Source organism: Oncorhynchus nerka, linkage group LG6, assembly GCF_034236695.1.
Source record: "Oncorhynchus nerka isolate Pitt River linkage group LG6, Oner_Uvic_2.0, whole genome shotgun sequence".
Classification (NCBI taxonomy): domain Eukaryota; kingdom Metazoa; phylum Chordata; class Actinopteri; order Salmoniformes; family Salmonidae; genus Oncorhynchus; species Oncorhynchus nerka.
This window is the reverse complement of record NC_088401.1, coordinates 88,948,724-88,962,468: the sequence shown is the minus strand read 5'-3', so window position 1 is coordinate 88,962,468 and position 13,745 is coordinate 88,948,724. Positions and strand designations below refer to the sequence as shown.

Sequence of the window (13,745 nt, the reverse complement as noted above, 5' to 3'; positions counted from 1 at the left end):
GAGTGTAGAGGTGGCAGGGTAGCCTAGTGGTTAGAGTGTAGGGGGCAGGGTAGCCTAGTGGTTAGAGTGTAGAGGCGGCAGGGTAGCCTAGTGGTTAGAGTGTAGAGGTGGCAGGATAGCCTAGTGGTTAGAATGGAGGGTCGGCAGGGTAGCCTAGTGGTTAGAGTGGAGGGTCGGCAGGGTAGCCTAGTGGTTAGAGTGTAGAGGTGGCAGGGTAGCCTAGTGGTTAGAGTGGAGGGTGGCAGGGTAGCCTAGTGGTTAGAGTGGAGGGTCGGCAGGGTAGCCTAGTGGTTAGAGTGGAGAGGTGGCAGGGTAGCCTAGTGGTTAGAGTGTAGCGGTGGCAGGGTAGCCTAGTGGTTAGAGTGGAGGGTCGGCAGGGTAGCCTAGTGGTTAGAGCGTTGGACTAGTAACCGGAAGGTTGCAAGTTCAAACCCCTGAGCTGACAAGGTACAAATCTGTCGTTCTGCCCCTGAACAGGCAGTTAACCCACTGTTCCCAGGCCGTCATTGTAATTTCTTCAACCTCATGGCTTGATTTTTGCACTGTCAACTGTGGGACCTTATATATAGAGGTTTTTTTCAATTGAATTTTCCACAGGTTCCAGAAGAGATTCAGGAAGCTGAGCTCAATTTCCTGTTCCAGAAGAGATTCATTCCCCTGTTCCAGAATAGAATTCTTTCCGAAATGCTCCCCTGTTCCAGGAATAGAGGAAGAGAAGCAGGAAGAGAAGCAGGAAGAGGAGCAGGAAGAGAAGCAGCCTAGTTCACTCCCCATCCATGTTCCAGGAATAATTGTTTTATACTCTGTAGTGCTGCGTAACTCCCCCACTGTTCCAGAATATAATTTCAGCAATTCCCCAATTTAACCTGTTCCAGAATAGATTCAAAGCTCCCCAACGACGACTGTTCCAGAAGAGATTTTCCATCTCCCCAAAAGATGTTCCAGAAGATAATCAGATTCAGAGAACACAGTGAAAACTCCCCCTGTTCCAGAATAGATTCACTCCCCTGTTCCAGAATAGATTCACGCCCCTGTTCCAGAATAGATTCACTCCCCTGTTCCAGAATAGAGAAGAGATTCACCCCCTGTTCCAGAATATATTTCACTCCCCCTGTTCCAGAATAGATTCACTCCCCTGTTCCAGAAGAGATTCATTCCCCCCAGAATGTTCCAGAATAGATTCACTCCCCCTGTTCCAGAATAGATTCACTCCCCCTGTTCCAGAATAGATTCACTCCCCTGTTCCAGAATAGATTCATATTTAATTCCCCCTGTTCCAGAATATATTTCACTTCCCCTGTTCCAGAAGAGATTCACTCCCCTGTTCCAGAATAGATTTCACTCCCCTGTTCCAGAATAGATTCACTCCCCTGTTCCAGTTCCAGAATAGATTCACTCCCCCTGTTCCAGAATAGATTTCACTCCCCCTGTTCCAGAATAGATTCACTTCCAGAAGAGATTCCCTGTTCCAGAATATATTTCATTCCCCTCCCCTGTTCCAGAATAGATTCACTCCCCCCTGTTCCAGAAGAATAGATTCACTCCCCTGTTCCAGAAGAGATTCACTCCCCTGTTCCAGAATAGATTCACTCCCCCTGTTCCAGAATAGATTCAGAATAGATTCACCCCCTGTTCCAGAATAGATTCACTCCCCTGTTCCAGAATAGATTCACTCCCCTGTTCCAGAATAGATTCACTCCCCTGTTCCAGAATATATTTCATTGCCCCTGTTCCAGAATAGATTCCCTCCCCTGTTCCAGAAGAGATTCACTCCCCTGTTCCAGAATGTTCCAGAATAGATTCATTCCCCCTCCCCTGTTCCAGAATAGATTCATTTGTTCCATTCCCCCTGTTCCAGAATCAGAAGAGATTCACTCCCCAGAAGAGATTCCTGTTCCAGAAGAGATTCACTCCCCTGTTCCAGAAGAGATTCACTCCCCTGTTCCAGAATAGATTCACTCCCCAGAATGTTCCAGAATATATTTCATTCCCCCTGTTCCAGAATAGATTCACTCCCCTGTTCCAGAAGAGATTCATTCCCCCTGTTCCAGAATAGATTCACTCCCCCTGTTCCAGAATATATTCACTCCCCCTGTTCCAGAATATATTCACTCCCCCTGTTCCAGAAGAGATTCATTCCCCCTGTTCCAGAATATATTCACTCCCCCTGTTCCAGAATATATTCACTCCCCCTGTTCCAGAATATATTTCATTCCCCCTGTTCCAGAATAGATTCACTCCCCTGTTCCAGAATAGATTCACTCCCCTGTTCCAGAATAGATTCACTCCCCTGTTCCAGAATAGATTCTCTCCCCTGTTCCAGAATATATTCACTACCCTTGTTCCAGAAGAGATTCATTCCCCCTGTTCCAGAAGAGATTCACTCCCACTGTTCCAGAAGAGATTCACTCCCCTGTTCCAGAATAGATTCACCCCTGTTCCAGAATATATTTCACTCCCCTGTTCCAGAATATATTTCATTCCCCCTGTTCCAGAATAGATTCACTCCCCTGTTCCAGAATAAATTCACTCCCCCTGTTCCAGAATAGATTTCACTCCCCCTGTTCCAGAATAGATTCACTCCCCCTGTTCCAGAATAGATTCACTCCCCCTGTTCCAGAATAGATTCACTCCCCCTGTTCCAGAATATATTTCACTCCCCCTGTTCCAGAATAGATTCACTCCCCCTGTTCCAGAATAGATTCACTCCCACTGTTCCAGAATAGATTCACTCCCCCTGTTCCAGAATAGATTCTCTCCCCTGTTCCAGAATAGATTCACTCCCCCAGGTACCACCCTGGTCAAACGTAGTGGACTATACAGGGAATAGGGTGCCACCCTGGTCAAACGTAGTGTATTATACGGGGAATAGGGTGCCACCCTGGTCAAACGTAGTGTACTATACAGGGAATAGGGTACCATTTGAGCTGCAGCCGAAGTCTTTCTGTGCTTGTCTTTATTTATCATGACTGAGTTGTCATCAGAGAGGCGATCTATTTAATTCACAACAGAAAGAGGCCATTTTCTCCCCCCCCCTCCCCTCTCCCCCTTTCCCAACCAAAGTAATCCTGATAGGTTTGCTTTTCTTTTTCCGACACGATGAAATGGTATCCAGAGATTATAAAACGCATTTACATTTTCTGAAAAGACGGAATAGAGCTCACAGTCTGTGGTGAACTGGCCTTGTCGTGGCTCAACCACCCAGCTGTGGCGAACTGGCCTTGTCGTGGCTCAGCAGTCTGTGGTGAACTGGCCTTGTCGTGGCTCAGCAGTCTGTGGTGAACTGGCCTTGTCGTGGCTCAGCAGTCTGTGGTGAACTGGCCTTGTCGTGGCTCAACCACCCAGCTGTGGTGAACTGGCCTTGTTGTGGCTCAACCACCCAGCTGTGGCGAACTGGCCTTGTCGTGGCTCAGCAGTCTGTGGTGAACTGGCCTTGTCGTGGCTCAACCACCCAGCTGTGGTGAACTGGCCTTGTCGTGGCTCAACCACCCAGCTGTGGTGAACTGGCCTTGTCGTGGCTCAACAGTCTGTGGCGAACTGGCCATGTCGTGGCTCAACCACCCAGCTGTGGCGAACTGGCCTTGTCGTGGCTCAACCACCCAGCTGTGGCAAACTGGCCTTGTCGTGGCTCAACCACCCAGCTGTGGCGAACTGGCCTTGTCGTGGCTCAACAGTCTGTGGCGAACTGGCCTTGTCGTGGCTCAACAGTCTGTGGCGAACTGGCCTTGTCGTGGCTCAACCACCCAGCTGTGGCGAACTGGCCTTGTCGTGGCTCAACCACCCAGCTGTGGCGAACTGGCCTTGTCATGGCTCAACAGTCTGTGGCGAACTGGCCTTGTCGTGGCTCAACAGTCTGTGGTGAACTGGCCTTGTCGTGGCTCAACCACCCAGCTGTGGCGAACTGGCCTTGTCGTGGCTCAACCACCCAGCTGTGGCGAACTGGCCTTGTCGTGGCTCAACAGTCTGTGGCGAACTGGCCTTGTCGTGGCTCAACAGTCTGTGGGCCTTGAACTGGCCTGTGTGAACTGTGGCTCAACAGTCTGTGGCGAACTGGCCTTGTCATGGCTCAACAGTCTGTGGCGAACTGGCCTTGTCGTGGCTCAACCACCCAGCTGTGGTGAACTGGCCTTGTCGTGGCTCAGCAGTCTGTGGCGAACTGGCCTTGTCGTGGCTCAACAGTCTGTGGCGAACTGGCCATGTCGTGGCTCAACCACCCAGCTGTGGCGAACTGGCCTTGTCGTGGCTCAACAGTCTGTGGCGAACTGGCCTTGTCGTGGCTCAACCACCCAGCTGTGGTGAACTGGCCTTGTCGTGGCTCAACCACCCAGCTATGGCGAACTGGCCTTGTCGTGGCTCAACCACCCAGCTGTGGTGAACTGGCCTTGTCGTGGCTCAACCACCCAGCTATGGCGAACTGGCCTTGTCGTGGCTCAACCACCCAGCTGTGGTGAACTGGCCTTGTCGTGGCTCAACCACCCAGCTGTGGTGAACTGGCCTTGTCGTGGCTCAACCACCCAGCTGTGGCGAACTGGCCTTGTCGTGGTTCAACAGTCTGTGGTGAACTGGCCTTGTCGTGGCTCAACAATCTGTGGTGAACTGGCCTTGTCGTGGCTCAACCACCCAGCTGTGGTGAACTGGCCTTGTCGTGGCTCAACCACCCAGCTGTGGTGAACTGGCCTTGTCGTGGCTCAACCACCCAGCTGTGGCGAACTGGCCTTGTCGTGGCTCAACAGTCTGTGGTGAACTGGCCTTGTCGTGGCTCAACAATCTGTGGTGAACTGGCCTTGTCGTGGCTCAACCACCCAGCTGTGGTGAACTGGCCTTGTCGTGGCTCAACAGTCTGTGGCGAACTGGCCCTGTCGTGGCTCAGCAGTATGTGGCGAACTGGCCTTGTTGTGGCTCAACCACCGGACTGCTTTCACTTTAAACACGTTTCAACTTTCAAGGTAACATCTCAAGTGCTATTCCATTTACAGTGCACTACTTTAGACCAGAACTCATAAGGCCCCTGGTCAAACGCAGTGCACTATATAGAGAATAGGGTGCCATTTGGGAGCAGGGCGCATCCATTAACCCTGACGTGAACATCAGAAGCAGTCCCGGATCCTCTCTTGTTTATTCATTTATTTATGGAGCCTTTATTTAACTTGGCAAGTCAGTTAAAAACAAATTCTTATTTACAATGACGACTTCGGGAACAGTGGGTTAACTGGAGCAGAACAACAGATTATCACCTTGTCAGCTCGGGGATAAGAACTTGCAATCTTCCGGTTACTAGTCCAACGCTCTAACCACTAGGCTACGATGCCGCCTCTACGCTCTAACCACTAGGCTACGCTGCCGCCTCTACGCTCTAACCACTAGGCTACGCTCTAACCACTAGGCGCTGCCGCCTCTACGCTCTAACCACTAGGCTACGCTGCCGCCTCCACGCTCTAACCACTAGGCTAACGCTGCCGCCTCTACGCTCTAACCACTAGGCTACCCCCTGCCGCCCCTCTCTACGCTCTAACCACTAGGCTACGCTGCCGCCTCTACGCTCTAACCACCACTAGGCTACCCTGCCGCCTCTACGCTACCCTAACCACTAGGCTACCCTGCCGCCTCTACGCTCTAACCACTAGGCTACCCTGCCGCCTCTACGCTCTAACCACTAGGCTACCCTGCCCCCCACTCTACGCTCTAACCACTAGGCTACCCTGCCGCCTCTACGCTCTAACCACTAGGCCACGCTACCCTGCCGCCTCTACGCTCTAACCACTAGGCTACCCTGCCGCCTCTACGCTCTAACCACTAGGCTACCCTGCCGCCTCCACTACACTCTAACCACTAGGCTACCTGCCGCCTCTACGCTCTAACCACTAGGCTACCCTGCCCCCTCTACGCTCTAACCACTAGGCTACCTGCCTCCTCTACACTCTAACCACTAGGCTACCCTGCCGCCTCTACACTCTAACCACTAGGCTACCCTGCCGCCCCTACACTCTAACCACTAGGCTACCCTGCCCCACTCTACGCCTCCTCTAACCACTAGGCTGCCGCCTCGCTGCCGCCCACTCTACGCCCCCTCTAACCACTCTAGGCTACCCTGCCGCCTCTACGCTCTAACCAATAGGCTACGCTGCCGCCCACTCTACGCTCTAACCACTAGGCTACTCTAACCACTAGGCTGCCACCCCTACACTCAAACCACTAGGCTACCTGCCGCCTCCACGCCTAACCACTAGGCTACCCTGCCGCCTCTACACTCTAACCACTAGGCTACCCTGCCCCCTCTACACTCTAACCACTAGGCTACCCTGCCCCCACTACGCTCTAACCACTAGGCTACCTGCCTCCTCTACACTCTAACCACTAGGCTACCCTGCCGCCTCTACGCCACTAACCACTAGGCTACCCTGCCGCCTCTACGCTCTAACCACTAGGCTACCCTGCCCCCTCTACGCTCTAACCACTAGGCTACCCTGCCTCCTCTACGCTCTAACCACTAGGCTACCCTGCTACACCTCTAACGCTCCCTGCCCCTCTAACCACTAGGCTACCCTGCCGCCTCTACGCTCTAACCACTAGGCTACGGCCGCCTCTACCCTAACCACTAGCCCACCCTACGCTCCAACCACTAGCTACCCTGCCGCCTCTACGCTCTAACCACTAGGCTACCCTGCCGCCTCTACGCTACCCTGCCCCTCTAACCACTAGGCTACCTGCCGCCTCTACGCTCTAACCACTAGGCTACCCTGCCCCTCTACACTCTAACCACTAGGCTACCCTGCCCCCCTACACTCTAACCACTAGGCTACCCTGCCCCTCTACGCTCTAACCACTAGGCTACCCTGCCCCCTCTACGCTCTAACCACTAGGCTACCCCGCCTGCCTAACCACTCTACACTCTAACCACTAGGCTACCCTGCCCCCTCTACCACTAGGCTCCCTGCCCCTAACCACTAGGCTACCCTGCCGCCTCTACGCTCTAACCACTAGGCTACCCTGCCGCCTCTACACTCTAACCACTAGGCTACCCTGCCCCCTACTCTAACCACTAGGCTACCTGCCTCCTCTACACTCTAACCACTAGGCTACCCTGCCGCCTCTACGCTCTAACCACTAGGCTACCCTGCCGCCTCTACGCTCTAACCACTAGGCTACGCTGCCGCCCACTCTACGCTCTAACCACTAGGCTACCCTGCCTGCTACGCCTCTACGCTCTAACCACTAGGCTACCTGCCACTAGGCTACCCTGCCGCCTCTAACCACTAGGCTGCCGCCTCTACGCCCACTAGGCTACCTGCCGCCTCTACGCCCACTAGGCTACCCTGCCACACTCTAACCACTAGGCTACCTGCCGCCTCTACGCTCTAACCACTAGGCTACCCTGCCGCCTCTACACTCTAACCACTAGGCTACCCTGCTAACCACTAGGCTACCCTGCCCCCTCTACACTCTAACCACTAGGCTACCCTGCCCCGCTCTACCACTAAACCACTAGGCTACCTGCCGCCTCTACGCTCTAACCACTAGGCTACCCCCCCTGCCACCTCTACACTCTAAACCACTAGGCTACCCTGCCACCTCTACACTCTAACCACTAGGCTACCCTCTACGCCGGCTACCCGCCTCTACACTCTAACCACTAGGCTACGCTGCCGCCTCTACGCTCTAACCACTAGGCTACCCTGCCACCTCTACACTCTAACCACTAGGCTACCCTGCCACCTCTACACTCTAACCACTAGGCTACCCTGCCCCCTCTACACTCTAACCACTAGGCTACCCTGCCACCTCTACACTCTAACCACTAGGCTACCCTGCCACCTCTACACTCTAACCACTAGGCTACCCTGCCACCTCTACACTCTAACCACTAGGCTACCCTGCCCCCTCTACGCTCTAACCACTAGGCTACCCTGCCCCCTCTACACTCTAACCACTAGGCTACGCTGCCGCCAGGTAGTTAATGACAAGCTGTGAATGATGGACATCCATAGTTAATGGAGACAGGATCTGAACTGTCCTCTAGTGAATCAGTGTTAATGATCTGAACTGTCCTCTAGTGAATCAGTGTTAATGATCTGAACTGTCCTCTAGTGAATCAGTGTTGATGGTCTGAACTGTCCTCTAGTGAATCAGTGTTGATGGTCTGAACCGTCCTGTCCTCTAGTGAATCAGTGTTGATGATCTGAACCGTCCTGTCCTCTAGTGAGGGAGAGGGGCTTTGTGACGCGGGGCTGTGGGGAGAGGGGCTGTGGGGAGAGGAGCTTTGTGACGCGGGGCTGTGGGGAGAGGGGCTTTGTGACGCGGGGCTGTGGGGAGAGGGGCTTTGTGACGCGGGGCTGTGGGGAGAGGGGCTGTGTGGTGTAGGGCTGTGGGGAGCGGGGCTGTGTGGTGTAGGGCTGTGGGGAGAGGGGCTGTGTGGTGTAGGGCTGTGGGGAGCGGGGCTGTGTGGTGTAGGGCTGTGGGGAGTGGGGCTGTGTGGTGTAGGGCTGTGGGGAGCGGGGCTGTGTGGTGTAGGGCTGTGGGGAGTGGGGCTGTGTGGTGTAGGGCTGTGGGGAGCGGGGCTGTGTGGTGTAGGGCTGTGGGGAGTGGGGCTGTGTGGTGTAGGGCTGTGGGGAGAGGGGCTGTGTGGTGTAGGGCTGTGGGGAGTGGGGCTGTGTGGTGTAGGGCTGTGGGGAGTGGGGCTGTGTGGTGTAGGGCTGTGGGGAGTGGGGCTGTGTGGTGTAGGGCTGTGGGGAGAGGGGCTGTGTGGTGTAGGGCTGTGGGGAGTGGGGCTGTGTGGTGTAGGGCTGTGGGGAGAGGGCTGTGTGGTGTAGGGCTGTGGGGAGAGGGGCTGTGTGGTGTAGGGCTGTGGGGAGAGGGGCTGTGTGGTGTAGGGCTGTGGGGAGTGGGGCTGTGTGGTGTAGGGCTGTGGGGAGAGGGGCTGTGTGGTGTAGGGCTGTGGGGAGAGGGGGGCTGTGTGGTGTAGGGCTGTGGGGAGTGGGGCTGTGTGGTGTAGGGCTGTGGGGAGAGGGGCTGTGTGGTGTAGGGCTGTGGGGAGTGGGGCTGTGGTGTAGGGCTGTGGGGAGAGGGGCTGTGTGGTGTAGGGCTGTGGGGAGAGGGGCTGTGTGGTGTAGGGCTGTGGGGAGAGGGGCTGTGTGGTGTAGGGCTGTGGGGAGTGGGGCTGTGTGGTGTAGGGCTGTGCTGTGCGGGGCTGTGTGGTGTAGGGCTGTGGGGAGAGGGGCTGTGTGGTGTAGGGCTGTGTGGTGTGGGTGTAGGGCTGTGTGGTGTAGGGCTGTGGGGAGAGGTGCTGTGTGTGTAGGGCTGTGGGGAGTGGGGCTGTGTGGTGTAGGGCTGTGGGGAGAGGGGCTGTGTGGTGTAGGGCTGTGTGGTGTAGGGCTGTGGGGAGCGGGGCTGTGTGGTGTAGGGCTGTGTGGTGTAGGGCTGTGTGGTGTAGGGCTGTGGGGAGCGGGGCTGTGTGGTGTAGGGCTGTGTGGTGTAGGGCTGTGTGGTGTAGGGCTGTGGGGAGCGGGGCTGTGTGGTGTAGGGCTGTGTGGTGTAGGGCTGTGGGGAGAGGGGCTGTGTGGTGTAGGGCTGTGGGGAGCGGGGTTGTGTGGTGTAGGGCTGTGTGGTGTAGGGCTGTGGGGTGTAGGGCTGTGCTGTGCGGGGCTGTGTGGTGTAGGGCTGTGTGGTGTGGTGTAGGGCTGTGTGGTGTAGTGGTGTAGGGCTGTGGGGAGAGGGGCTGTGTGGTGTAGGGCTGTGTGGTGTAGGGCTGTGTGGTGTAGGGCTGTGTGGTGTAGGGCTGTGGGGAGAGGGGCTGTGTGGTGTAGGGCTGTGGGGAGTGGGGCTGTGGTGTAGGGCTGTGTGGTGTAGGGCTGTGGGGAGAGGGGCTGTGTGGTGTAGGGCTGTGGGGAGAGGGGCTGTGGTGTAGGGCTGTGGGTGTAGGGCTGTGGGGCTGGGCTGTGGTGTAGGGCTGTGTGGTGTAGGGCTGTGGGTAGGGCTGTGGGGAGCGGGGCTGTGTGGTGTAGGGCTGTGTGGTGTAGGGCTGTGTGGTGTAGGGCTGTGGGGAGCGGGGCTGTGTGGTGTAGGGCTGTGTGGTGTAGGGCTGTGGGGAGAGGGGGCTGTGTGGTGTAGGGCTGTGGGGAGCGGGGTTGTGTGGTGTAGGGCTGTGTGGTGTAGGGCTGTGGGGTGTAGGGCTGTGCTGTGCGGGGCTGTGTGGTGTAGGGCTGTGTGGTGTAGGGCTGTGTGGTGTAGGGCTGTGGGGAGTGGGGCTGTGTGGTGTAGGGCTGTGGGGAGAGGGGCTGTGTGGTGTAGGGCTGTGCTGTGCGGGGCTGTGTGGTGTAGGGCTGTGGGGTGTAGGGCTGTGTGGTGTAGGGCTGTGGGTGTAGGGCTGTGGGGAGTGGGGCTGTGTGGTGTAGGGCTGTGGGGAGAGGGGCTGTGTGGTGTAGGGCTGTGTGGTGTAGGGCTGTGTGGTGTAGGGCTGTGGGGAGAGGGGCTGTGTGGTGTAGGGCTGTGGGGAGCGGGGCTGTGTGGTGTAGGGCTGTGGGGAGCGGGGTTGTGTGGTGTAGGGCTGTGGGGAGCGGGGCTGTGTGGTGTAGGGCTGTGGGGAGCGGGGCTGTGTGGTGTAGGGCTGTGGGGAGAGGGGCTGTGTGGTGTAGGGCTGTGTGGTGTAGGGCTGTGGGGTGTAGGGCTGTGGGGAGAGGGGCTGTGTGGTGTAGGGCTGTGGGGAGTGGGGCTGTGTGGTGTAGGGCTGTGTGGTGTAGGGCTGTGTGGTGTAGGGCTGTGTGGTGTAGGGCTGTGTGGTGTAGGGCTGTGGGGAGTGGGGCTGTGTGGTGTAGGGCTGTGGGGAGAGGGGCTGTGTGGTGTAGGGCTGTGGGGAGTGGGGCTGTGTGGTGTAGGGCTGTGGGGAGAGGGGCTGTGTGGTGTAGGGCTGTGGGGAGAGGGGCTGTGTGGTGTAGGGTTGTGGGGAGAGGGGCTGTGTGGTGTAGGGCTGTGTGGTGTAGGGCTGTGTGGTGTAGGGCTGTGTGGTGTAGGGCTGTGTGGTGTAGGGCTGTGTGGTGTAGGGCTGTGGGGTGTAGGGCTGTGGGGTGTAGGGCTGTGGGGTGTAGGGCTGTGGGGTGTAGGGCTGTGGGGAGAGGGGCTGTGTGGTGTAGGGCTGTGGGGAGTGGGGCTGTGTGGTGTAGGGCTGTGGGGAGAGGGGCTGTGTGGTGTAGGGCTGTGGGGAGAGGGGCTGTGTGGTGTAGGGTTGTGGGGAGAGGGGCTGTGTGGTGTAGGGCTGTGGTGTAGGGCTGTGTGGTGTAGGGCTGTGTGGTGTAGGGCTGTGTGGTGTAGGGCTGTGTGGTGTAGGGCTGTGGGGTGTAGGGCTGTGGGGTGTAGGGCTGTGTGGTGTAGGGTTGTGGGGAGAGGGGCTGTGTGGTGTAGGGCTGTGTGGTGTAGGGCTGTGTGGTGTAGGGCTGTGTGGTGTAGGGCTGTGTGGTGTAGGGCTGTGTGGTGTAGGGCTGTGTGGTGTAGGGCTGTGGGTGTAGGGCTGTGGGGTGTAGGGCTGTGGGGTGTAGGGCTGTGTGGTGTAGGGCTGTGTGGTGTAGGGCTGTGTGGTGTAGGGCTGTGTGGTGTAGGGAGAGTAGAGTTGTTTGGGACTGTTTAGCGACTTGTTGCTGACTGATGCAACATCCTCACAGATTATGAAAGACGTCTGAGTTCTTCATTTGGATTCATTAGGACTGGTCCACCTGCCCTGTTTTGTCTGGTCACGTTTTCCTCTCACAATAGGCAACATCATGATTTTATTTTAAAAAATGATACTTTCTTTATTTGATGTTTGTGGGGTTTGTACTGTATGTGTAACAACCAACGCTGGAGGTGAGAAGCAGGTACGGGGAGTTGAACATTTAATGTGGAACAGACAGGTAACAAGACAGGAACAGGGTCAGCACATGTTTAAACAAAGACACATGACAATGAATTCAGCAGGAACTGACAAAGACAGGGGAGGTAATAAGCAGGTGATTGAGTTCAGGTGAGTCCAATGTTACGCTGATGCTCGTGACGGGGAAAGGCAGGTGTGTGCGTAATGATGGTGGCAGGAGTGCGTAATGCCGGGGAGCCTGGTGCCTTCGAACACCAGGGAAGGGGAGCGGGAGCAGGCGTGGCAATATGTCTATATACCATTACAGAAAACCTATAATGGCTACATCATGATTTATTTATATATTTTTTATGTTTCTTAATTTTTCATGTCTTTATAGACTTTGTATATCTATCTCTATGTTCCTCTACCTCCCTCTTCTCTCTCTACCTCCCTCTTCTCCCTTACCTCCCTCTTCTCACTTACCTCCCTCTACCTCCCTATACCTCCTTCTCCTCCCTCTATCGCCCTCTTCCTCCCACTCCTCTCTCTACCTTTATTCACCTCCCTCTCCTTTCTCTACCCCCCCTAGCTCTCACTTCCCCCATCTACCTCTCTCTACCTCCCTCTTCCTCCCTCTTCCTCCCTCATCCTCCCTGTTCCTCCCTGTTCCTCCCTCATCCTCCCTCTTCCTTCCTCTTCCTCCCTCTTCCTCCCTGTTCCTCCCTCTTGCTCCTTCTTCCTCCCTCTACCTCCCTCATCCTCCCTCTTCCTTCCTCATCCTCCCTCTTCCTCCCTCATCCTCCCTGTTCCTCCCTGTTCCTCCCTCTTCCTCCGTCCTCGTAAAAGCCAGTCTCAGTAGAGGTGAAAGCAGTCATATTAAAGCACTCTGAGAACCTGGAGAACCTGGACCACGTTTTAACCTGGACACATTCATTACAAACGCACCATAACTCTTCATTAATGAGCTGGAAAATGGAGAGTAATGCAATCTCACCAATTTATGGAAGTAAGAGCCAAGGTGGGCCTTTTTAACTGGTCTGGGGGTGGTGGGGTGAGGGAGGGGGAGGACGGGGGGTAGGCCTTATTAACTGGTCTGGGGGTGGTGGGGTGAGGGAGGGGGAGGACGGGGTGGTAGGCCTTATTAACTGGTCTGGGGTGGTGGGGTGAGGGAGGGGGAGGACGGGGGGTAGGCCTTATTAACTGTTCTGGGGGTGGTGGGGTGAGGGAGGGGGAGGACGGGGGGGGTAGGCCTTATTAACTGTTCTGGGGGTGGTGGGGTGAGGGAGGGGGAGGACGGGGTGGTAGGCCTTATTAACTGGTCTGGGGGTGGTGGGGTGAGGGAGGGGGAGGACGGGGGGGGTAGGCCTTATTAACTGTTCTGGGGGTGGTGGGGTGAGGGAGGGGGAGGACGGGGTGGTAGGCCTTATTAACTGGTCTGGGGGTGGTGGGGTGAGGGAGAGGGGAGGGAGGACGGGGGGGTAGTCCTTATTAACTGGTCTGGGGGTGGTGGGGTGAGGGAGGGAGGGGGGAGGACAAGGGGGTGAGGCAGGGAGGAGGACGGGTGGTGAGGTAGGTGGGAGAGGACGGGAAGGTTGGCCTCATTAGCGGGTGTGTTATGGTAGGGTGAGGGACGGAAGAGGATGGTGGGAGAGGACGGGAAGGTTGGCCTCATTAGCGGGTGTGTTATGGTAGGGTGAGGGACGGAAGAGGATGGTGGGAGAGGACGGGAAGGTTGGCCTCATTAGCGGGTGTGTTATGGTAGGGTGAGGGACGGAAGAGGATGGTGGGAGAGGACGGGAAGGTTGGCCTCATTAGCGGGTGTGTTATGGTAGGGTGAGGGACGGAAGAGGATGGTGGGAGAGGACCGGAAGGTTGGCCTCATTAGCGGGTGTGGTATGGTAGTGTGAGGGACGGAAGAGGATGGTGG

At 56.3% G+C, this 13,745-nt stretch overlaps 1 protein-coding gene across 1 annotated transcript in view; it reads right to left on the bottom strand.

Annotated features, from left to right (window-relative positions):
* Positions 1–11,746, bottom strand: part of LOC135572087 (uncharacterized protein DKFZp434B061-like) — a 53,545-nt gene extending 41,799 nt beyond the window's left edge. The window contains exons 1-2 of the mRNA XM_065019102.1: positions 11,735–11,746; positions 9,905–10,660 (exon numbers count right to left, since the gene is read on the bottom strand). Of these exons, the coding sequence (XP_064875174.1) occupies positions 9,905–10,660; positions 11,735–11,746 (768 nt within the window). The remainder of the gene's footprint in view (positions 1–9,904; positions 10,661–11,734) is intronic.
* Between the last annotated feature and the right edge of the window lie 1,999 nt (positions 11,747–13,745).